Below are 24,531 nucleotides of genomic sequence, written 5' to 3' on the forward strand. Positions count from 1 at the left end.
GTCACCAACAGCTTTTCAGGCTGACCTGTTAGGAGGAAAAAAAACATTTGGAGAAACAAGAGAGTTGAGGGAGGAGGGGCTGTGAGCAGTGTGTGAGTGGAGTGTGTATGAGAGTGAGACTGAGAAGAAGGGAGAGGAGGAGTGAGAGGAAGAGAGAGGAGGAGTGAGAGGCGTCCTTCGCGGCCCTTGCCTCTTCCGAAGACATGGAATCTGTAGAGGAAGTTCATCATGTCATTGTAGTGTTATACCCAAAACACAATTAGTCACATCTAAGCAGGTGTCACAGTCGGAAAACACAAATGTTAAGTAAGAAAATATGAAGAAAGTACACTCTTATAAATATCTAGGCCCATCGGCATCTTTACACTGTCACAACAAAATTCAGATTCACATGCTTTCCTATACTGTGTCCTTTAGTATAGAGCCACAAAACTACAAGCATCAACCTGGCAACTCTGAATATCACCTCAAGTTTGAGCCAGCACCCAAAATCCACACAAACCCTTGTACCGGTACCATACGCACACAACAAGAACACCAAAGCCACAAACATTTATAAACACTTATCACAGACATGACACAACACAACAGAGCTCTGAAAAAGCAACAATCTTCACACAAGGGGACCACTTTTTCCAATTTCCCTCCTAGGAAAAATGAATGAACATACAGTTTAATACCATCGATGGTTTCCTGTCCAAGAAGATAAAACATTTTAGGGGATAATCAGATTTTAGGGGCAATAGGGTTTGGAGGGCAACTAGTAATTTTTAATCAGACATACATCGTACCTATGTACTTGATGCAGTTGTATGCAGAATGACCACCAAGGATGTCATGTATCTATTAATGTGCACCATATTGAATGAAACCTGTTTTTATTTTTTTTCTTTCCTGGCAGCAATATATTGTATTATTATATATTGTCTTGTGTTTAAGGTCCACTTCATAATTAGAATAAAACAAGGCAATACAGTAGAACATAGAACAAAATTACATGACAAAATGTTTATATCTGTTCCATTGATGTGTTGAATTTTGTGATACATCAAGTGGTTCTTCTTTACCACTCATTCAACTGCAGTTCAACACATTTTCTATCAAATCAAGCACATTCTGCAGGTCAGGGTTAGACCACTACATTAGCTCTTGTCATCTGATGATGAGGTACTTTTTGGTCCAGACGTTGATGGTTCACATCTGTGCTGATGATGGTCACACTCATATGGTCTGTCAAAAGAGTGGATATGTAGGTGGGTTTTAAGCCGACTCATTCTGGTGAAAGTCTTCCCACACTGGCTGCAGTAATATGGTCTTCTTCCACTGTGGATGCATAAGTGAGTCTTAAGGTTACTCACGTGGGTGAAAGTTTTTCCACACTGGTAACAGCCATATGGTCTTTTACCGCTGTGGATGCATAGGTGGATTTTAAGCCCATTTATTTGGGTGAAAGTTTTCCCACACTGGTCACACTCATATGGTCTTTCTCCACTGTGGCTGCGTAGGTGTATTTTAAGACTATTCATGCGAGTGAATGTCTTCCCACACTGGTCACAGTAATATGGTGTTTTTCTGTTGTGGATGCGCAAGTGTGTCTTAAGGTTATTCATTTGGGTGAAACTTTTCCCACACTGGTCACAACTATATGGTCTTTCTCCACTGTGGATACGTAGGTGTACTTTAAGGCTATTTAAGCGGGTGAAAGTCTTTCCACACTGGTCACAGTAATATGGTTTTTTTCCAGTGTGGATGCGTTGGTGGATTTTAAGCTCGTCCTTTCTGATGAAAGTCTTCCCACACTGGTCACACTCATATGGTCTTTCTCCTCTGTGGATTTGTAGGTGCGTCTTAAGGTGTTTCTTTTGAATAAAAGTCTTTCCACACTGGTCACACTCATATGGTCTTTCACCTCTGTGGATGTGTAGGTGCATCTTAAGGTGGTTCTTTTGGGTGAACGTCTTTCCACATTGGTCACACTCATATGGTCTTTCTCCATTGTGGATGTGTAGGTGTCTCTTAAGGTTATTCATTTGAGTGAAAGTCTTCCCACACAGGTCACAGTAATATGGTCTTTCTCCAGTGTGGATGCGTTGGTGGATTGTAAGCTCACCCTTTCTGATGAAAGTCTTCCCACACTGTTCACACTCATATGGCCTTTCTCCTCTGTGGATGTGTAGGTGTCTCTTAAGGATCGACAGTTGGGTGAAACTCTTTCCACACTGGTCACACTTATATGGTCTTTCTCCACTGTGGATGCGGCTGTGTTTCTTAAGGTCATTCATGTAGGTGAAAGTCTTCCCACACTCATCACAGTCATATGGTCTTTCTCCAGTATGGATGTGTTGGTGGATTTTAAACTCACCCTTTCTGATGAAAGCCTTTCCACACTGGTCACAGCCATATGGTCTTTCTCCACTGTGGATGCGTAGGTGTATCTTTAGGTTATTCATTCTGGTGAAAGTCTTCCCACACTGGTCACAGGTGGGTCTTCCATCCATCTTTGCTGGAATCAGGTTATCTTCGCAAGATACAACTTTTCACTTAAAATTCGCCTTTGGCTTCTTTCTACATCAAAACATAAAGAAAAAGAAGAGGTGGTCACTGAAATGCAATGGAATGTAACAGAATAAACACGTCTCTTCAGGACTAGATGAAGGAGACAGACAAAATTAACTCGTTAGGTAATCAAGAAGACATTTTCAAGACAACCAATATTTGATGGTTTCTCCTTAAGAGATGTGTTTCCTGTATGAGACCAGAAAATAACAGATAATAACAGAGACACTGAAAGATGTTGAAAAATGTCAGGTTCTCTCCAGATTCTTTAAATAGTTACAGAATTATAAAACATTGAGAAATGGCTGCATAGGCCCTGTTGTTTATGAAAAGTTTTCAATCATCATTGTTATTAATATTATTATTATTATTATTTTTAGTTTTGTAGGAAGTTTTGAGGACCTGAATATGTGAGAAAACTCAATATGCTTATTATACAAGTGAAAATTGTTGTAGATTCAACAATATAACGAGTTCATGAAACAATTTCTTGTTTCATGACAAAACCTCAGAACTCATCACACCACCACGATCATATGAGGTCACCTAAGGTCACCAACTTGAACATTTTGAATCATCAGCTTGTTAAGGCTTTTCTGACCAAATCTGTGATGCATATGTTCAACATGCACATCAAAACACCAAAACATTTATTGGTACTAATAGGTGGCACTTGGAGTTAGATTCAATATTGTCATGTAGGGCTGCAGCTATCGAATATTTTCGTATTCGAGTATTCTACCGAAAATTCCTTTGATTAATCGAGTAATCGGATAAAACTTATTTTTGCTTGGTTAAAGAGCAATTATAAATACACAAGAGGAAATAAGGTATTTCACTTAATAATGACAGACCAATCGGTTTCCTTTTTTTTTTTTGGATAATTAACAGTTTTATTTGTTACATTCATGTTGTGTATACGCAACAAAATGTATTTTCTTGACTAGAAACATTTCCAGAGAGGCAATTGCAAATACAAATAAAAATTAATAAAATTTAATTACTTTCAACTTAGTATTTCTTGAAAGTATCAAAAATATAAGGCATTAATAAATACAAAAAAGGCATAAACATTGCCTTTTTGATGTGCAACTGAACTGGCCCCCCCACCTTATCTGTCTGTCTCATAATCTATAACCCCCCCCCCACACACACACACACACACACACACACACACGCACGCACACACACGTCCAGTTGATTGATGATGCGCTTCATTTTAGCAAATAGTTGGATTTTGCCAAAATTCGTTACAATGTTAGTGTTACAATGGATACATGTCGCAGTGTTCACCTTGCTGTTCAGTCTGAAATGCTTCCACACTTCCAACATTTTCTGTCTTTTTTATTGTGTTTTTTTGTCTTTCGTCATCATTGTTGTATTCACTCGCCTGTCTATGCTTGCCTCTTCATCTTCCCGCTGTTTCATCTGAACACTTCCGTGTCCTCTGTCATCTTCCTTTGCGTGAGTAACGTAAGCACATTGTGACACAGGAAATAGTCCGTGCAAAATGCCGTGCTTTGAGCTTTACAATTAAATAAGCGATTCCACGAGGCAGAGAAAATTCCTTGATCATTTTTTGTAATCGAGGTACTTGAATTACTCGAGGAATCGTTTCACCCCTATTGTCATGTCATTCTGTTCAGGGTGTGACTCTTATCATACGTGTGAAGCCATGATGATGTAAATATGTAAATAATATTACATTTTTAATTCAAATTCTTTATTTATATGAATATTTATATTGATACCAAATTTCTAATTTTTCTCTTTATATTTTCATTTTCACTCATTTGTGGTTTTTCTACCTGTCTTTTTTCTCTGCAATTGCTTGTATGTTGCTGCTGTTAACTGTGAAATTTCCCCACAGTGGGATAAATACAGTCTTATCTTATTTTGTCTTAAGTTTGGCGCTGACTGGACAAAACTGTTGAGTTATAACACTTTGGTTTTTCTTTTCGCTGTGCCCTGAACTATGGTGGCCCTGATGTGCAAACCACAATGACAAATCCCAAAGCACACAAGAATAAGAAAGGCACAAAAAAAACAAAAAACAAAAACAAAACAGACACAAGAAAAAGAAAATCACACAAACAAGAAAAAGGTGTGTGTGTGTTTTTTCTTATGTGCCTTTCTTTTTCTTGTGTGCTTTGCGATTTGTCATTGTAGTTTGTCCTTCAGGGCCACCATACTGAACACATCGAGTGATGACTGCTCACCATCTCTTTTTTTTTTTTTTTTTTTTGCACAAAGTCTTTTTTATTGGTATTTATGCAGAGACTATACAGACATTGTGTTACAGACATGAATCAGTACAAACAAGAACAGTCCCCACCCCCTGCTTCCCACCCATACCCCAACAGAGCCCCACTCCTAAAAAAAAAAAACAAATAAAAAAATCACTGTGCCATTTAGCAGATTGGCCTTAACTCTGCATACAACCACATATATTGTATACATTGTAAAGAGAAGGGGGGTACATTTTTTAAATTATACATGCAAATAGAGCAAAAGTGGTCCCTATGAGTCCTAAATTCTCTGTAACAAAGGGTCAGTCTGACAAAACATCAATATGGGTGACTTCCAACTTCACTATGTGCGTTAGAAAAGTTTCCATGTATCGCAGGATTTCTGAACACACCCTCTTGTAGAACAGCAGATTTTCTCTTGTGTCAGGTGGTGTAAAAGGTCACTGATCCACATCTTAAAGGTTGGAGGGTGTTTCTCCTTCCATCTACAAAGTATTAATCGTATTCCTCTAAGCCTCCCACTGTTGTGCAGTGAGAGGCACCCCCGTCCTCTGTTCCCAGTGAGAGGGTATTCAGCGAGGTCAGCCAGTGGGAAAAAGAAGTACAGGCTGATGGGAGAAAATGCATAGCGTCTCCGTTTCCTCCATTATAACCTGCAGCTCCTAAACTAGGAGTATTAAGAACTGTCAGTGTGTGGGGTAAAGAGTACTGGAACTGAGGCAATGCGCACATTATGCACAACTCTTTTTAAGTTGTTGTTTGTTTTGTATTGCTGTTTACACTTTCCTTATCTTAGGAAAGCCATTTGCATTACAAGAGATTATGTACGTTAAGTGCACTACAACTTAGGCCTCGGCATTAAATGACTAGGTGGGAAATAGTTGGTTATTTTCAAAATTAAGTACAGTAGGGCTGGGAATCTTAGCTGTAAGGCCGAAACGATACGCATCTTGATACAGCATCTCCGATACGATACATTAAAGACATGTGTGGCATCTTGTAATGTGATATGATTCACACCCAAGTCAGGATACAGAGCAATTAAGCACATTCTAATTCAACACATTCACTGTGATAAAAGAATTTGCAGTGCAATTCAATGACCTTGATTATTTATTTATCAAATAAAACCATGACTTTTCAGAAACTGGCTTTTGTGCAATTTCAGAACACGAGCCTCACATACAGTCATGTGAAAAAGTTAGGACGCTCCCTTTAATTCTTTGTTTTCTTTACCATATAAATATCTGGGATTCAGATTTTTTTTTTTATAACAATACTAAGCTATGGAACACATATACCAAAAGAGATGGCACTAAAGAAATGCTTATTAAAATATGTTGGTAAATTCAATATATTTGGGAGGAAAAGTTGGGACACTTATGTTCATTATTACTTACGGTGCCTAAAATGAAGACTGAATGCACCTGGCTGGGTGCAAAGGAGTTCAAGATTATTAGAGAGGCTGTTTCATCTTTTAAATAATTAACACAAGGGTGTCCTCACTTTTTACTCATCAATAAATCATTAATTTGAAATGTACCTATGTATTTTTAAAAAGCATTTCTTTAGTTTCATCTTTTTAGGTATATATTATTTTCCACATTTTAGTAGTTAAAATAAAGATTAAAATCCCAGATATTTAAATGTGGTGCAGAAAACTAAGATGTGAAAGGGGGGCATCCAAACTTTTTGCTCCCACCTAATTAACATAGTATTCATGGGGGGTGTGCATGCCACAGTGCATCGTTGGAGCTCATACTGTAGTGTGCAGTGTACACATCTTCAGAAAAGAAAAACTTTACTCAAATAATCAGTAACACTTTTAAACGCAAGTAAAAATATATTCTATTGAATGGATCAAATTTTAAATATACAAATATTCAATTAACTGATGCATCTCAATATCATTCAAAAATTTTCATTCACTTGCAGCTTCTCTACCGACACACTCAGATCATGCACATATATCAGTGTACCGGTATGTATTAGATCAGGGGTGCCCAACTCTGGTCCTCAAGAGCCACTATCCTGCATGTTTTAGATGTATTCCTCTTTCAACACACCTGATTCAAATGATAAGCCTATCATCAAACTCTGCAGAAGCCTGACAATGACAGAAGTGCTAGAGGGACACATCTAAACCATGGAGGATAGTAGCTCTTGAGGTCCAGGGTTGGGCGCCCCTGTATTAGATAATCTTCCTATCCTTAGTGTGCACTATATTGTGCTGCTTGCTTGTTGCTACTGTGTGCAATACTGTAATTGTTTTATTTATGCATAAATATTTATTTTCAAATAAATTATATTAAGAATTAAGAGCACTGAACTCTTTTTGTTTTGATATTAGCTTACCGGCCGATAGGCCGTAAGCTATTGTCGTCATGCCTCGTCCAGCGTCCGTTGCAAAACTTTCAATCGTTTTCTTCTCCGAAACTACAATTCTGATTGACTTCAAACTCGGTATACAGCGTCTTTATAGTCATGTCAACAAAAGTTAGTAAAATTATTTGGATCCGGATCTGATTTTGGATTTGGTGCAACTTTGACAAATTTCCCCATTATAAGAGATAGGAAGTGGATCGATGCAGTAACTCAGTAAATATAAATGATATCCAGTGTAAATTTCTACAGTCCAGCCCTGATGGGGAGATGACCAAAACATAATGTCCACATGCTGATCAGGATCTTCTTCTGGATCCGGGAACTTACGGAAAATTTAAAACGGGCTCTTATGGGGAAAAAAATTCAATTGTCTTTTTCTCCGAAACTACAGTTCTGATTGACTTCAAACTTGATATACAGTTTCTTTATGATGATGTCAACACAAGGTATTGAAATTATTTTGATCCGGATCTGATTCTGGATTTGGTGCGACTTTGAAAAATTTTCCCATTATAACAGATAGGAAGTGGACTGATACAATAAATCAGTAAATATCAATGATATCAAGTTGGAATTCGAATTTTTTACAGATCTGATTGGAATATGACCAAAATATGGGCTATTTCTGTAATATAATAAATACACATAACTGGGTGATAATAAATGGCATCTGGATACATTTCCCAAAGCTTTTAATTTGGCCGGTAAGCTACAGGGCCACTGGTCCTATTTTTTTTATTTGGATGTGTGTTTGATAAAGTTCAACAAAGATTAAGCTGTTAAATGCTACTGTATGCTACATTACTTGTTCTACCTCACATTTCTACCTCTTTTTATTATTTGTTAAATATTGTTTCAAGTTCAATAAATGTTTCCTTTTTCAAAATTGAGACTTGCAACATTTACTCTCATTGTGTCATTTTTATACTGTAAATTCAGGGAGCAAAAGCAGTATCGGCTGCAAATATCAGCTCAAGAAAATCAGCAGACCGTATTAGTCATCGGCTAAGGCTGATGATAAAACAATCGTTATCGGCATCAGCCCTAAAAAAAATCCATATCGGTCAATCCCTGCCTTTAACCATGCAGCTAGGCTACCCAGCTGCCTCTACCTGTTTCCTGTGGGAATGCTGTGTACCTGCTAACTTCCACCATCAACACCAACTACAACCTGCCTATCTCTCTGTCGATGGTAGGAGTGTTTTCCCATCATTCTTGGAGATGTCCAGCTCCCTGATGAAGGGTGGTTCAGTGTCTGTCTGCCAGCTGTCTCTCTGGTTGTCCTGGATGTTTCTGCCTGTTACTCAGCTGTCAGCTAGCTCCCATGATCCGGCTGCACCTAGCAGCCAGTGCTCCTGTCACTTTTTATAGATGATATTAATTTAATAGATAAAAAATGTACTAACAAAATCATACATGGTGCTGTCACATCAAATCGCTTCCTTTTATCATTAAAAAGGAAAAATCTGTAAAAAATGATCCTAAAGAGATTATAATCAGGATTAGAACCAGATACCTTACTCTACCCATATCACCAAAAGCTAAAGAAACACATTTTAAACCTTAAATGATCTATCCTTGTAATGAGTTTCTGAGACAAAGATTCAACATCGATAAAAAACAACTGTGTTTTTTGTGACTCTGACATTGAGACTTCAGAACACTTGTTTTTAACTGCACTTATACCAGAGTGTTTTAGGAAGAAAATCAAGACTGGATATCTGAAAAGGACACTCAGTCACCAAAGCTGGAATACAAAGACATTAACCCTTTCATGCATGAATTATGAGAACCTTAGTCAAGATTTTTTTTCTCCTTAGGCATAAAAAAAAAATTGCGATCAAGTTTTTTTTTCATGGAGTTACAAAAATGTCCATGCATTTAATTTTTTAAGTAAAGAAACATGTGTTTAGAACCCAATATCAGAAAGTAAAATGAAAACAATGAAATAAAAACATTTTTCAGGCTGCTAATTTGATGTTTTCTCACATTTTAACATACTCTAATGCTAGTTATTATCTCATATAATATGCAAAAAACAACTCTTTTTGTCTAACAAGTGATTTACACTTAAACATGTTAGTGCAGATCAGGTTTATCAAGAACAGCAAAGTTATAGTAATGGTATGAATTGCAGTGTGTGGGATGATGCATAGGCGTCCACTGTGTTGGCTGATTTGGAACTAAAACAACAAAACCTATGAATATACAAGAGAACAACTGTAGAATAACTGCCCACTGTAGTGACCACTATGCATGAATGCATTAAGTATGGAGTTTCAATACAAAAAATAAAAAATGGGAAATGATGTATAACACCTTAATTATTATTGTCAAACAGTTTATCAGCAGATGCAGATTCATGAAGAGCCACCCACTGTTCTTAGTTTATATGAATGAGAAAATCAACTTTAAAAACACTGAAATGTGTCAAAACCAAACAAGCCTCGACTGGTTGTGACAATCTGGATGTATTGATACTGTTCTATACAAATATGCTGTAAATCAGACCTGGGCATTGTAAGGCCCGGGGGGCCACATGCGGCTCGACAGCTGACCCTAACTGGCTCACATGAGGTCACTGGCAAATTAAAAGTCAACGCAAATATATATCATCACAATAGATGTAACCAATACAATGCCACTGCTTTTATTTTGAAGGATCTGCTAATTTACCATTTTTTTCCCACACATACTTTCTGTACTTAACATAAGGCTTATGTACTGATTGGTTTGTTGGTCAGTTTCAGCCCATGAAGATGTCAGCTAACAAAAAAAAAAAAAAAAAAAAAAAAAAAAAAAAAAAAAAAAAGAAAGAAAGAAAGAAAGAGTTTTTAACAAGACATGGACTTGTAAGTATTTCTTTACTGAAGTCAGAGTTAAAGAAAATGAAAAGCAACTGTGATATGCAAACAAACAAAGCTGGATGCATTTATAGTTTTTCATGTTAAGTTAATGTGGAGCTGGTTTTGCACATTTTCCAAAGTCTTTTTGTGAATATTCATCAAATAGTTGTATTCTGTGCTCCACATTTTCATTTTATTATTGTATTGTTGCATTTACTGTTTCTGTATTATAGTAAAGTATATATTTAGAGAGCGATATATTAAGGAGAGCTGCAAGTGTATTGATCCGGTGTGGGAAAAAATACGGACCTTGGATGTCAGGTTCAGCGACCCCTAACCCCTAACCCCTAACCCCTAACCCTAACCCCTAACCCCTAACCCTAACCCAAAAGCGCACAATTCTACTCGCAAGGTACTTATTTCATAAGCCTCGCTGAACCTGACATCCGGTAAGGCTGCGCTCGCGCATGCGCAAATTCCAAATAGGTCCAAATTTTACAAGGTCCGTATTTTATGCCACACCTGGCCCTTAACAACTGTCAAAGTTTCTCATGTGGCCCTATAGGAAACTTAATTGCCCACCCCTGCTGTAAATGCTCAGTCTGGAAAATAGTATTTCTCTGTGGAAATCTTGTGAATGTAATGCCAGAATTGGATTAATAAAGCTGTGGGGTTAAAACTAGCAGTGAGCGCTAGCAGCTCCGGCCATAGTGCTAACCTCTCTGCCTCTTTCTCTTCTCCATTGCCGGTTTCCCACTCACTCACTCACTCACCCTCCTTGGACAGTTTTCTCCTGTGCTGTCACTGTGGAACACTTGACTCTGCTGTGACTCTCCTCCACCTGCCTGTGGGACTGCTGGCTGTGGCTATCTCCGGACTGATGGTGCGTTCAATGTTCAACTACGCCGTCTCACAACTGCTCAAACTCAACACTCGCTCCATTCCATCATGTATATCCACCATAAAACTATACGGGCTCCTACGCAGACCTCGTTATATCCATAGAGGGTCACGAAGAAATTTTATTTACACACAACCTGCCGGATGTGACTCCATTACATCCCTCTGGTCCAGATGAGTCCAGCTGTGGAAGGCCGGAGAAAGCGGATCAACACTTTCTCCCTCCCTTCCTTGAATATACAGCTATCAAAACCTCGCGGTATCTACACACCATCTCGCGAGAAGGACATTCAGGCCAGTACGACCAATCGGTACACGGTATTTAGTGACCTCACGTGGTCACGTGATGGGTGACGTCCAATCGCGTTTCCTATATTATCGCCCCGCGGTGTTTCAACCATTCAGATGTAGTGAGGACGTTGGAGCAGAAGCACGGTGCAGGTCGATTTAGTAAGCAATTTTTTCGCTCTTTTACACCTTTCTGTGAGTTGTTATACTTTATAATGCTTAGGAGCAGGTGAGCTACAAGGAACGTCGGGGGTTTTCTACCTTGACCAGTTAAAGGGGTTAAAGAGCGAGGGTTAAAGAAAGAAAGAAAGAGAGAGATTGGGGGATGGGGATAGTGGGGGACACTATAGAGCAGGGGTCACAGACAGACAGACAGACAGACAGACAGACAGACAGACAGACAGACAGACAGACAGACAGACAGACAGACAGACAGACAGACAGACAGACAGACAGACAGATAGATAGACAGATAGATAGATAGATAGATTTTATTAATCCCCTAGGGGAAATTCAGAATACAAAATGCGGTCACTGCTCCACAAACACAGCCATACCACATCAACACTCAATAAATAAATAAATGCAGAGTACAAGTAGCTGTGAATAACTTACATTAAAAAAGAGGTAGACTTAAAAGACAAGATGTGTTTTCTACCGATCACATAAAAACAAAAAAGCATAAAAACATAAAATCATAGAAACCCACCCGAGGACAGAAGCGTTCCTGAGCTTCTACCTCCTATACACCCCACCCAGCTGCTCCTCCTCCCACCTCCCCTCCCACTTAAAGAGTTATATCAGGGGTCTCAAACTCATTTTCTGTCAGGGGACACATTCAACCCGATTTGATCTCCAGTGGGCCGGACCAGTAAAATAATAGCATCATAACCTATAAATAAATGACAACTCCAAATTTTTGTCTTTGAAAATTTCATAAGGAAAATAAGCACAATTTTAAAAATATTCTGCCTCAACTTATCATTTCTACATGTGCATTATTGATCAGATCTACAAAGACACTAAACACTTAGTAACAGGCAGAAAATTGTTAAAATTGTGCTTAATTTTCTTTAGACATTTCAGATTCCTCATGCACTTATCACATGGGTAATAATAATGACAACTTCAAATTTTTGTCTTTGTTTTAGTGCAAAAAATAACATTAAATTATTAAAATATTTACATTTCCAAACTATCCTGAAACAATAAAATGTGAATAACCTGAACAAATATGAACAACCTGAAATGTCTAAAGAAAAGCACTAATAAAGCAGCAACTTTAACAATTTCCTTCCTGTATTAAGTATTTAGTGTCTTTGTTGATCCGATCCATAATGTACATGTAGAATTGATAAGTTGAGGCATAATATTGTTAAAATTGCACTTATTTTTCTTAAGAAATTTCATTTTTTCAGGATATTCACATCTTTTTTGTTTGGATGCTTTATAAAAGTAAGTATTTTTTTTTATAATTTAATGGGGTTTTTTGCACTAAAACAAAGACAACAATTTGGAGTTGTCATTATTTATAGGTTATGATGCTATTACTTCACTGGAGATCAAATCAGACTGAATGGGGCCCCTGAAAGAAAATGAGTTTGAGACAGCATATTCTAACTCATTTTATAATTTTTTTTTTTACTGTAACTATTACACAATAGAACTGATGTTGCTAGTATAACTACCTATAACTAGTACAAATGCCCATAACTGTTAATTAGTGATGGTGAGATGAGACCTCATGAGGCATCGAACCACTTTTTTTTTTTTTTACCTTGTCATTGCTGATTTTTTTTTTTTTTTAAATTGAAGAATGTATTTATTATTCAACAATAGAACATACAAAAAATATGAATATAACAATATACAGAACATCAGACATTCCAAGACACAATAATCATAAACTAATAATAAAAAGACATAACAACTACAAGAATAAATACATTAAACGTTCTTAAATACACCGCTAGGTGCTACTTGGACACATCATCAGTGATGGACCCGAGGTCATAGGGTGTTTCGGGTCTTTGATCATCAAACACCCTCGCTCGGGCGACCCAGCCGGGGGTGATCAGTCCCCGGCTTGTGTCCAAGTGGCCCACTACTCCACGGATCTCCCCTCCGGATCCATAGCCACCTTGAGGCTTTTTCTGCAGCCTCTATGATGCTCTTGATGGCTCTTCTGCACAGCTGACCTTTTACTCCAAGGAGTTTTAGGGTTCGGGGTAGTGACTGGCCCCCAAAACCCCGGCACCCCACCTCGACTGGTTCGCAGCGGGCTTTCCAGCCATTGCTCCGGCACTCAGTCACCAGCTCAGCATATTTGGCCCTCTTGCGTTCGTTGGCCTCCTCCATTCTGTCTTCCCAGGGGACAGTAAGCTCAACCAGAACCACTTGCTTTGTTGACTCTGATGTTAACACCATGTCTGGCCGAAGTAAAGTGGCCGAAATGTTCTCTGGGAACTTGAGCTGTCTTCCCAGGTCGACATGGAGTTTCCAGTCTCGTGCAGTGGTGAGGAGCCCCCCAGAGGAACTTGGCTGATGTTGTGCCTTCTCCCCAGCTCTGACAAAAGTGATGGACTGCTTGGGGGTGTGCTGGTATTTGCAGTTGGTAAGTGCTGAGCTGAGCGTGTCTGCCAGAGCCCTGAGGACCTGGTCGTGACGCCAGCGGTACCGCCCTTCCCCCAAGGCCTTCGGGCAGCAACTGAGGATGTGCTCTAGGGTGGCTCTCTTCTGGCACAGCTGGCATGCTGCAGTGTCTGCCAAGCCCCATTGCAGCAGATTGGTTGGGCTAGGGAGAACGTCATATACTGATTGGATGAGGAACTTCATGTGCTGGGGTTCGAGTCTCCAGAGCTCTGGCCAGGTGATTTTCCGCTGTTCGGCGTGCTCCCACCTCGTCCAGGTGCCTTGTTGGTACATAGCCACCATCTTGACCCACCGATCTTCCTCCACCTCTGCTCTGATCACATCCTGTACCATTTGACATTTCTCCCTTCCTCTGGCTTTGTCGTAGCGGGGCTTGGGGAAGCTGCCAAGTCCCGCCCGGCCCACTGCCGTGTTGCCCACCAAGATGTTGTGCTGCAGTCGTGCCTCTGCTCTGTCAATGGCTTCCTGTGCCTTCCACTTTCTCCCAGTTTTCACCAGGATCCCTGCTGTGGCGACTTTCTTGTCGGAGGAGTCCCGGTACATCATCAGCTCCCTGGCAAACAAATATTGACAAAATATAAATAAATCAATTAAGGAGAATAAAGATGAAGATCCAACAATAAGTAAAAATACAGTTAGAAAAGGAGAGAAAAATATAATAATATGAAGTGGCAGACAAATTTATTCAAGTTATTTATAGTAAAAATGAAGAGCCAATAAACATTTCTGATAACTTTGATATGTTTTAGAGACTCAAAATACATTTTCAGTTCAGTTAAAAATGATTGAAATGATTGTGATGTTTTGGACATTTTAGCTTAATGTATATGAAATTTACCCTGAAGAATGAAGAGGTTGACTATATTAAAATTATTATTATGAGAAAAGTATCCAAAAAGAATAATTTTCTCATCAAACTGATTCTTAACTGTAGTATTGATTAAAAAGAAAATGTTACAAATCCTTCCAAAAAAGTGATGCAAAGCTGACCTTTATAAAATAAGTGGATGATACTTTCACTATCATTTTTACAAAAGGTGCATTTGTCATCAATGTCTGAAAATCTGGAGATGTAGCTATTTGTTGGATAAATGTTGTGTAAGGTGTAAAGGTGTAATTCTCTAATTTTGTTAGAGAATAAATATTTAAAGGGAACTAACCATGCTCTACGCCAATTTATATCTTTAAATAGGGAGTTCCAGTAAATCTTTCCATAAAGAGTTGTTTTCTTTTAGTTATAAAAGCATTTTCTGATATGTTTATTTGTACATTTGTAACTTAAAAAATGAATTCCATTTAAGTGATGTGATTATTGAGGGCTAATAGTCTCGTGGTGTTTATTATAACTTTTCATTAATTTTTTTCAAACTACGAGGAATAGAATCAACTATAGAACTATATTTCTTGGGTTTGATAGGAAAAGATTTGTTCTGTAGAAAACTCTGATAGGGCATTAGTTGACCTTCATTCTTGAATAGGTCCTTTCAAAGTATAATGGTCTTCTCAACCCAGTTTTTCCTTGCCGAGAAGGAGGATCTAAGGACGGGGGATGCCCTGGACATTACTCATTTTCTTGCTGTTTATTTGACTGTTGTTGTTTACATCCAACTGACTCTGTAAAGCCCTTTGAGATAACCTTGTTGTGATATTGGGCTATACAAATAGAATTGAATTGAATTGAATTGAATTATGAAAATGGAGAGACTTGCACCTTTTAGTTATATTCTGATTGTTCCATATAAAAGTTTTATGTGGAGAGAAACTGTGTGAGTTTCCATGCTAATAAAGCTTATTGTTAGAGTTTTGATAGACTAAAGCACAGGTGTCAAACATGTGGCCCAGGGGCCAAATCCGGCCCGCCAAAGGGTCCAATCTAGCCCCTGGGATGAATTTGTGAAATGCAAAAATTATACTAAGATGTTAACAATCCTTTTAGTTCAGGTTCCACATTCAGAGCAATTCAATCTCAAGTGGGCAGGACCAGTAAAATACTATCATAATAACATATAAATAATCACACATCCCAATTTTTCTCTTTGTAAATGTAAATATTTTCATATATTTACACTAAAACAAAGTATAATTTCACAAAAAATGTAAATGAACTGAACAAATATGAACAACCTGAAATGTCTCATGAGAAGTAAGTACAATTTTAAGAAGATTCTGCCTGTTACTAAATGTTTCGTGTGTTTGTAGATCCACTGTGATCTGTAAGTTATAATGTAAATGTGTAAATGATAAACTGAGGCAGAATATTGTTAAAATTACACTTATTTTTTCAGTTTGTTAATGTTACTCACATTGTTTGAAAGGATAGTTTGTAGATGTAAACCTTTTCATAATGTAAATTAACTTTTTTCACTCTTAAACATAGAGAAAAGTTCGGAGTTAACATTATTTATATATTCTTATGTTATTATATTACTGGTTTGGCCCACTGCAGATCTAATTTAGCTGAATGTGGCCCCTGAACTAAAATGAGCTTGACACCCCTGACTTTAAGGAATTAGCCTGACAATTTTCAATTGCTAAAAGTCAAGTATCATATTTTCAAGTAATAGGGTGATCATTTTGAGTGTGGCATTCAGTGTGGACAGCAAAGTAAGATTTTCATTGTACAGGGAAACCTGTTTCTCTACTGTACACATGACAAATGCTTTGAATCTTGAATCAAAAACAGAGAAAACTAAAGAAAGTGACTTTTTCAGTGAAATCTATCATTAACTGAACGTAAACCCAGTGTCTGCATCCACTGTCATTGATCCAACTCCATGTGTTTTACTGATGAATCATTTCGCAGGCACCTCATACAGATCCATATTTTGAATTATGACTATCTTTTCCATGTACCGTTTTCTTGCGTTCGGTTGGAGTTTGTCTTTGTACAGTACATTTTTTTCATTTAACTGACTTGTCAACCTTAGACTGAATGGCTTTAGGTTCAGCTGGCTGTACACTATGGCGGCATCTCATTGTTTACGTCCCAGAATGCACTGCGCAGTGACATCGGTTGCCAAGCTCTATTGGTTCGAGAAAGGGTTCATTTCTTGAAACTTCATGTGTACACGAAACCACCTGCTGGCCAGGTGTATAATCACAGGCAGCTGTATCTTAGGCGGGGTACACACCTAAGGATTTTCTCAATCTGAAGAGATTTTTTATCTGGTACAGACCCCACATATGAAGACAAAAAATCAGACAATGAACAGTGTTGATCGTACTGTGTGTGGTGTGCTCTGATTATCTCAGCACAGCACACCACACACATAACGACTCTGTCCCACCACCAATCTAAAATCTAGTCCAAGCCAGACACCTCTTGTGATCAAACGTGATCTAACAAAAACGAAGAAGAGGAAACATAGCATGACTCAGGAGCAGAGTCCTGAATCAGGTCAGGTAACCCCCACCCCAAAAAAAAAAAAAGTGTTGGGTAACCCGCAAAAACATGCAGGAATGAGTAAAAAAAAAAAATGAGAAGAATTTTCGTGGGTACAGGCCCGGGTAAAATGAAATGAAATGAAATGTGGGTGGGTAGCAGGCAAGGAAGTGAAAATATAAAATTTCACGGATGAAAATAATTTGCAGGACATTTAATGATGATGATCATCTAAATATACTATTTTCTTTTGTTCCGATAAGGTATAGTTTTTAGATGTTACCTGCTTGACAGTTCTGACTGTGACTCCAGTCTTCCTCAGAAGCGTAATCCGACGTGCTGCTGACGTGTCATTTATCAGCTGGTTGGCTCGACGAAACTGTCAAGCAGGTAACATCTAAAAACTATACCTTGTCTGAACAAAAGAAAATAGTATATTTACATAAACCAGAAGACAAAATAAACGTCTTTAGCCTTGGATGATCATCTAATTTGACTATAGCTGATCCACATCCAGCTTTATTTTGAAGTGAGCTTCGTGTCTGTTTACATCTGGCCAAAGATGTCATTGAGCAGCACATATTAAAGATTTAATGATGAGGTGCGTTTCAGGCAAAAATGAAGCCCTTAAAAGTGAGTTATGTGTAGACTGTGTTTAAAATGGGTCGGGTCAGGTTGCGGGTCTAATGTACATGGGTACGGGCGGGGAGTTGTCAGCTTTCCCCACACACATGAAGATTAATCGTCATAAATATTGAACAAGTTTAATATTTATGATTGTTGGCCCTGACCCGTTTCAGAGCCAATTATCGGGACAAATTCACTCTTAACACACCTCAGACCTCAGGATAATCTGAACGGACAAACTTATAAAACATAAAATAATCTGGCGTTTGCCATCCTTGGTTGGGAAGGGGAAAAACAGCCCGATTATCTTTAAGTGTGTACCCAGCCTTAACCACATAATGTGTGATGCATTGAATTTTTGTGTCTGTTATGGCTCTTGGGAATGACTATGAATAACAAAAAATGTATGACAAAATAATTTCTCTACATAAATTATCACGTGTATGATAAAATATTTTTGAATGTAATCTGTGTGTGTACATTTTCCCAAAATGGTAGTATCATATATGGCAGGTTGTGTAATGTTTTTCTGTCACTTTAGGAAAATGACATAAGCAGGGTTTCAGCAGGCAGAAGACAGTGAAAGTGCCTGTGGAACTAGGAAGAAGGCACTGAATATGCTTGTGTAATGTATGTATGATGTACAGGACAGGCAAGATTTTATTCAGAAATAAGTTTCTCAACAGTTTTTGGTTTTAAGCAATTCCTTTTTTTTTTTTTTTTTGACACAACCTCTCCGGTCTTTGAAAACACCCTTTCACATGGTATGGAAGATGCCTGCGTGCACAAAAATGCAAGAGCTTGATTATATAAATTGGGGTACAGTAATTTTTGTCTCTCGTAGTACTCCAGATATACCAACCTAATGCATCTGAAATAATGTTAGATTTAGTTTACCTTCAAATCAAAATGTTCCCACACAGGGGAAATCCTCCTCTTAGCTGGCTCCATCCTCTTACCTATCCGTCTTTCTTCACTCTCCTAAATCTTCAAATAATCTCTCCCTCTCTAAACTCTCCAAACTACCTCCAAACTGTCAAAACTCTATCTAAACTCTGAACAGACTGCAACTCTCTAGCAAAAACCCACATTTTGAACAGAGCCAGAGGGGTTTATTTTGCTGTCAAACCTTACGGCAAAATCTGAACCACTTCCTGAAGCAGTCACATGGTACAGCCGGGCAGTAAGGCTTTGGACATCATCATTTTCAGCTGCTCCCCTAAATGAAACAAGCCTTGATACGCGCTTCGCGAAAACGCCCCCTCCATTACGACACACGCTTCGAAGCCTCTGCACATCTCGTAACATCACCAGTGTTAATACTACTACTACTAGTTAAAATGAAAATATAACAAAAAAATAATGAAATTTGGTGTTTATATAAATCTTAATATAAATAAGTAATTTGAATTAAATATTATTTACATATTTAAATCATCATGGCTTCACATGTATGATAAGAGTCACACCCTGAACATAATGACATGACAATATTGAATGTGACTCCTAGTGCCACCTATTAGTACCAATAAATGTTTTAGCAGTTTGATGTGTATATTGAACATATGCATCTCAACATTGGTGACCTTATGTGACATCATATGATTGTGGTGGCGTAACGAGCTCTGAGTTTTTCATGAAACAATTTCTAGTACATTGTTGAATGTACATCAGTTTTCACTTGTAGAATAAGATAAGAGTATTGAGTTTTCTCACATATTCAGGCCCTCAAAATTTCCTATGAAGAAGAAGAAACAACAATGACAACGACAACAACAACTTGATATACAGTAGGGCCTTCGGAGCCAATTCTCAGCACGTGGGCCCTAATAATACATTGAATTAGTCTTACTTTACTTTCAGTGACCAAACTAAATAAGTTTTTGCAGTGTTTGTGATTCTGTAACTATTTAAAGAATCTGCCAACACTGGAGAGAACCTGACATTTTTCAGCATCTTTCAATATCTCTGTTATTATCTGTTATTTTCTGGTCTCATACAGGAAACACATCTCTTCAGGGGAAACCATCAAATATTGGTTGTCTTGAAAATGTCCTATCTATTACCCAACTAGTTAATTTTGTCTGTTTCATCTGGTCCTGAACAGATATTTGTTCCCTGACATTCCATTGCATTTCAGTGACCACCTCTTCTGTTTCTTTGTGTTTTGATGTAGAAAGAAGCCAAAGGTGGATTTTTAACAGAAATCTAAAAGTTGTATCTGGCAAAGATCACGTGATTCCAGCAAACATGGATGGAAGACCCACCTGTGACCATTGTGGGAAGACTTTCAAAAGAATGTATAACCTTAAGATGCACCTACGCATCCACAGAGGAGAAAGACCATATGGCTGTGACCAGTGTGGAAAGACTTTCACTGACATGAAGAACCTTGAGACACACGTACATATCCACAGTGGAGAAAGACCATATGGCTATGACCAGTGTGGGAAGACTTACACACTCATGAGTAACCTTAAGAGACACCAAGGCATCCACAACGGAGAAAGACAATATGGTTGTGACCAGTGTGGGAAGACTTTCACCCAGGCGTCTACCTGTAAGAGTCACCTACGCATTCACTCTGGAGAAAGATTATGTAGCTGTGACCAGTGTGGGAAGACTTTTAATCATATGAATCACCTTAAGGTACACTTACGCATCCACAACGGAGAAAGACACTGTGTGAGTGAAAATATATGCAAAATATTTAATGGGATAAAGCCTAATTTGCATAACTAAACATACACATTTCAAAAACTTGTAATACATGTTTTTCATACTTGTGTAAGTAATCAACTGAGGAAGTTTCATAGTGATATCTATTTTTTTTTCTTTTAATTTTACCCTATTCACCTGTAGTGTCTTGCCTTAACAGCATGGAGATACAATAATAAAGCAAAATAGATCAACGAAAACATGAAAAAAATGGGGCCATCTTGACAGTTCACCAGAACCAAATTATAAAACAAACAATTGGGAAAAAGGAATGCAAACCAGCAATTACAGTAAACTCTGATTCAGGAACTGTTTCTACTTTTTCGAGTATTTTTCACATTTTTCAAAAGAATGTCTCAAAGAAAAAGTTATATTCTCCACAGTGTAGACTTCGTGTATTACATTTGTCCACCTGAGGATCTCTGCTAAATCCAATATAAAAATGGAACTTTTAAACACCCAGTCCCCAACCAACAAAGCCTGTCTGATCCATGATGCAAGGAGGACCCTACTTAAACAAAAGCACAAGGCTAAGGTGTAGGGGTAAAAGGGTGAGGAGGAGCAAAGGCAGTGAGTCTTACGTACACAAGATAATGGCATGGCACACAATGACATGATTCTTATAGAAAGGAGAGCGAGGTTAAAATCAGCAAGTGGTGACAAGTGATCAAAACATCATGAAGACACAATGAGATTGGTAAGGAGGTAAGATCCCCTGATAAGTGATTTAAAACACCCCTAAAGAATTTACAAACCATTTGCTGATGCATTTGGCATTATGCACAATTATTTTTCAACAATTTTTTTTTTTTTATGGAACAAAATTTATTTCTCAGAGCACATAGTAAAGCCTTATTTTCAACCACTAGGGGACACTGATGGCCCCCTTTACCATGAATGTGGTTCAAATGCTCTTTATTTAATTAAAATCAATGAAATTATAATAACCTCAGCTTTTCTGGTCAAATTCAGTGAGTCTCCAACAGCTCAGACACACAACGAGTCTGGACATGACAGCATTTGTTGGTAAACCTGTAAAAGCCAAATGAAGGGCAGACGAGGTGACCTTTGACCTCGAGGTGGAGGTTCCAGTTAGGCTCATGTGACTTGTGGGTCTGAAGTTCACTAACATGTCAAACAGTTGAAATAGAGCTTCAACAGAAAAATTCAACTCAGCTTCAGATTCAGGTGAGTTGATGGAACAGTTAGTCTGAAACAGAAGTGAATAAATTGATGAAATGGCGCCATCCTTGGTTCAAATGGAGGAACTACAGGTATGTTGATTTACAACCATCACGATGTTTGGATTTTCATTTAAACATTGATTGAAATGTATTATGTGAAACTTCATGTGAGAGCTGATCAAATATTAAAGCTCTGCTCTACATCCTAATTTAGTTGATTTATTTAAGTTTGTTTCTCTTGTCTGAATTATTTGCATCATATTTTCATGTAAACAGCTGTCACTAATAACCAAATGCATGTAAATATTTGACTTTACTCCAATGAAGAATTAATATCTCGACTGGTTGAAATATGTGAATGCTGTTTAAGAAGTGGCTGAAAGGGATTAAAGTGGATTTGAATTCAAAAGTTTAGCAAAAATATTGCACTAACCATTTAATGATGTAGAAGATAGTTTGAGCAAATTTGAAACAGTCAGAAATTTCAACTTTTGAAGCACATAGTATAGCCTTACCATTTGACCACTGATGACCATTGGAATAAATGCTTTAAACACCTTGAAATCACTCTTAACTGCTATTTGAGTTACCTCATTTCTTATGGACTGAATTGTGGTTTAGCCGTCTTTAAATTTTTTACAGTAGTTTGCATTTTGTAGTATATCATCTGAGTTATTGATCATGGGGTCTTCATCTACAAAAACGTGTACAATCTGCATCCAGGAGGACGTTATTTAACTTACAACCTGAAAAATGTCTTTGCAGTTGTCTCAACAGCTCAGTCTGGGAAGATTCTTATAAGGTCCCAAATGGACTTGGGTTCAAGTTTCATGCTTCACAGAACATTTTAAAGTCCACCCCCCAGAGTAGTAACTTAAACCCTTAAGACTAATCACAGCTGTCTCACTGGCTCAGTCTGGTAGAAAGCTTCCAAGGTAAAATATGAACCAGGGTTCAAGACTCAGCTTAGATATCACTGTCTTGAAGTCCACCACCCAAGGAAGTGACTTAAAACCTGAAGAAGAAAGACAGACAGATCATCTGCCTCATTGGCTCAGACAGGTAGAATACTCAAAAGTAGTGATAGGACTTGGTTTCAAGTCTCCTCCTCTACAAAGTATTTTAAAGTCAGAAGAATAGTAATGACACCAGCGCCTCACTGAGACATTCCTGAAGGTGGTGTGAGGTCAGTGTCCTCTTATTAACGGCCAAAACCAGCGTAGATGGAAAAATATGGTCCTTGTTTCATCTACACACATTTCAAACTGGTTGACACTATTTTAGTTTGATCAGTGATCTATATTAATATAATTAATATACTGAACTGAAGTGAGTTTTGTCAAGTAAATATAAGAAACTTCTATCCAACTGTTAAGATTTCACATTCAAGAGAAAAAGATGAGAAGATAAAGGGATGTACTTTATGTCTGTCAGAAAATAAAACTGCACCTATAGTCTGTGTTCCAGTGTCCATCTGTTCTCAGTATTTTACGATAAATGCAGACTGCCTGTTCCACATTTGATGTGACGAAAAACAACCATTAGATGGAAGCACCGCGGAGAAGGAACGTCTCATCAAGCTAACGCGAGAGGAAGACTTCACTCTGCGCAGGCGCAATGATTCCCCGTCAAAAACAACGGGAGTCATCTGGAGAGAAGCTACAAGCTAACTGTGAGGCGTTTGAATGAGCTTTTCCAAAACAGAGGTAGTCCGTGTTTTAACCTGCATATACGGGTAGGTTTCATGCGAATAATGAGTGTTAAAACAGAACAGCTACAGTTAGTCACATTTAGACCGAACAGTTTACATGTGTGTTCAGGAGCAGCTCACCGCGGCTACAAAAGCTAAGGTGGCTAAAGCTAAGACCCGTAGAAAAATACATACATCTGTACTGTGTCTGCTGTGGCACATCAGATTGGTCTACTGTATTAAAGTATTAAACTAATCATACTAGAGGTGATTCTGGCCAATACTGTAAGTTTTACATAAATAATACTTCTCCGATACAAATTGTGTTTAGTGTGTCTCAAAATGTCCCATTTTGTGTTTCCAATCACATCATTAATATAGTATGAAGTCATGTATGTGTGTCAGTGAGGCAGGATGTTTGGTACATGTACAAAGTTAGAGATGACGCATACAAGAGGATATTCTGTCCATAGATACAATGAACATACAGTAACCTCTGACTGAATCACATTGAATTAGACTGTAATTTATATATATATATATATATATATATATATATATATATATATGTATAGTAATGGTAATTTGACATATATTCTATGTTACATATAAGATTGGTTGAACTCTGTATTATATGAGACTGGGTTTTATTCCTGTTAGACAAATGGTTGTTTTGTTTTGTACTCTGTGGGTGGGGAAGCAAAATTTACAATATTTTGAGGCAGGGATTGAAAGACAGTGTATGACCAATTAGTTTATTGAAAGTCATGAGAATTTATTTGCCACAAGAAAATTTACATAATCGAAAATGTTTTTATTCTGTGTCCTCCTTCTTTCTCAATAACTGCCTTCACACGCTTCATGAAACTTGTGCAAGTGTTCCTCAAATATTCGGGTGACAACTTCTCCCATTCTTCTTTAATAGTATCTTCCAGACTTTCTTGTAATAGTTTTGCTCATAGTCATTCTCTTCTTTACATTATAAACAGTCTTTATGGACACTCCAACTATTTTTGAAATCTCCTTTGGTGTGACGAGTGCATTCAGCAAATCA

The 24,531-nt window shown here is 37.9% G+C and overlaps 4 protein-coding genes across 7 annotated transcripts in view; 2 read left to right on the top strand and 2 right to left on the bottom strand.

Annotated features, from left to right (window-relative positions):
• LOC115435617 (aldehyde dehydrogenase, mitochondrial-like) overlaps positions 1-24,531 on the top strand; it is a 534,672-nt gene that overhangs the window by 152,843 nt on the left and 357,298 nt on the right. The gene's annotated exons all lie outside the window — the stretch shown is intronic.
• The window catches only part of LOC115435619 (zinc finger protein 664-like), a 493,117-nt gene that overhangs the window by 117,284 nt on the left and 351,302 nt on the right, over positions 1-24,531 (bottom strand). The gene's annotated exons all lie outside the window — the stretch shown is intronic.
• On the bottom strand, positions 470-11,150 carry LOC115435623 (gastrula zinc finger protein XlCGF57.1-like). Of its 3 annotated transcripts, none has more exons than XM_030158160.1 (3): positions 10,810-11,150; positions 2,155-2,565; positions 470-2,070 (listed from the first exon to the last, which is right to left on the bottom strand). In XM_030158160.1, exons 2-3 carry the CDS (start codon positions 2,496-2,498, stop codon positions 1,143-1,145), a joined length of 1,272 nt encoding a protein of 423 aa, XP_030014020.1. In that variant the 5' UTR covers positions 2,499-2,565; positions 10,810-11,150; the 3' UTR covers positions 470-1,142. The 3 variants fall into 3 exon arrangements, with proteins under 3 accessions (XP_030014020.1, XP_030014022.1, XP_030014021.1); XM_030158162.1 differs by lacking the exon at positions 10,810-11,150 and adding an exon at positions 8,362-8,912 and having other exon boundaries at positions 2,155-2,561; XM_030158161.1 differs by lacking the exon at positions 10,810-11,150 and having other exon boundaries at positions 2,155-2,683.
• Positions 23,439-24,531, top strand: part of LOC115435629 (zinc finger protein 239-like) — a 72,205-nt gene continuing 71,112 nt past the window's right edge. Inside the window, exon 1 of the mRNA XM_030158172.1 lies at positions 23,439-23,522. The gene's annotated coding sequence lies outside the window, so the exon portion shown is untranslated. The remainder of the gene's footprint in view (positions 23,523-24,531) is intronic.

The sequence above is a fragment of the Sphaeramia orbicularis genome, chromosome 16, assembly GCF_902148855.1.
Source record: "Sphaeramia orbicularis chromosome 16, fSphaOr1.1, whole genome shotgun sequence".
Taxonomy (NCBI): domain Eukaryota; kingdom Metazoa; phylum Chordata; class Actinopteri; order Kurtiformes; family Apogonidae; genus Sphaeramia; species Sphaeramia orbicularis.

Excerpts from the sequence above, each read along its gene's own strand:
- LOC115435623 (XM_030158160.1), bottom strand. The coding sequence starts at position 2,498 with ATGGATGGAAGACCCACCTGTGACCAGTGTGGGAAGACTTTCACCAGA. Across the intron at positions 2,071-2,154 it reads CACATCCACAGAGGAGAAAG|ACCATATTACTGTGACCTGT; the intron begins GCCATATGAGTG and ends CACTGGAGAAAG.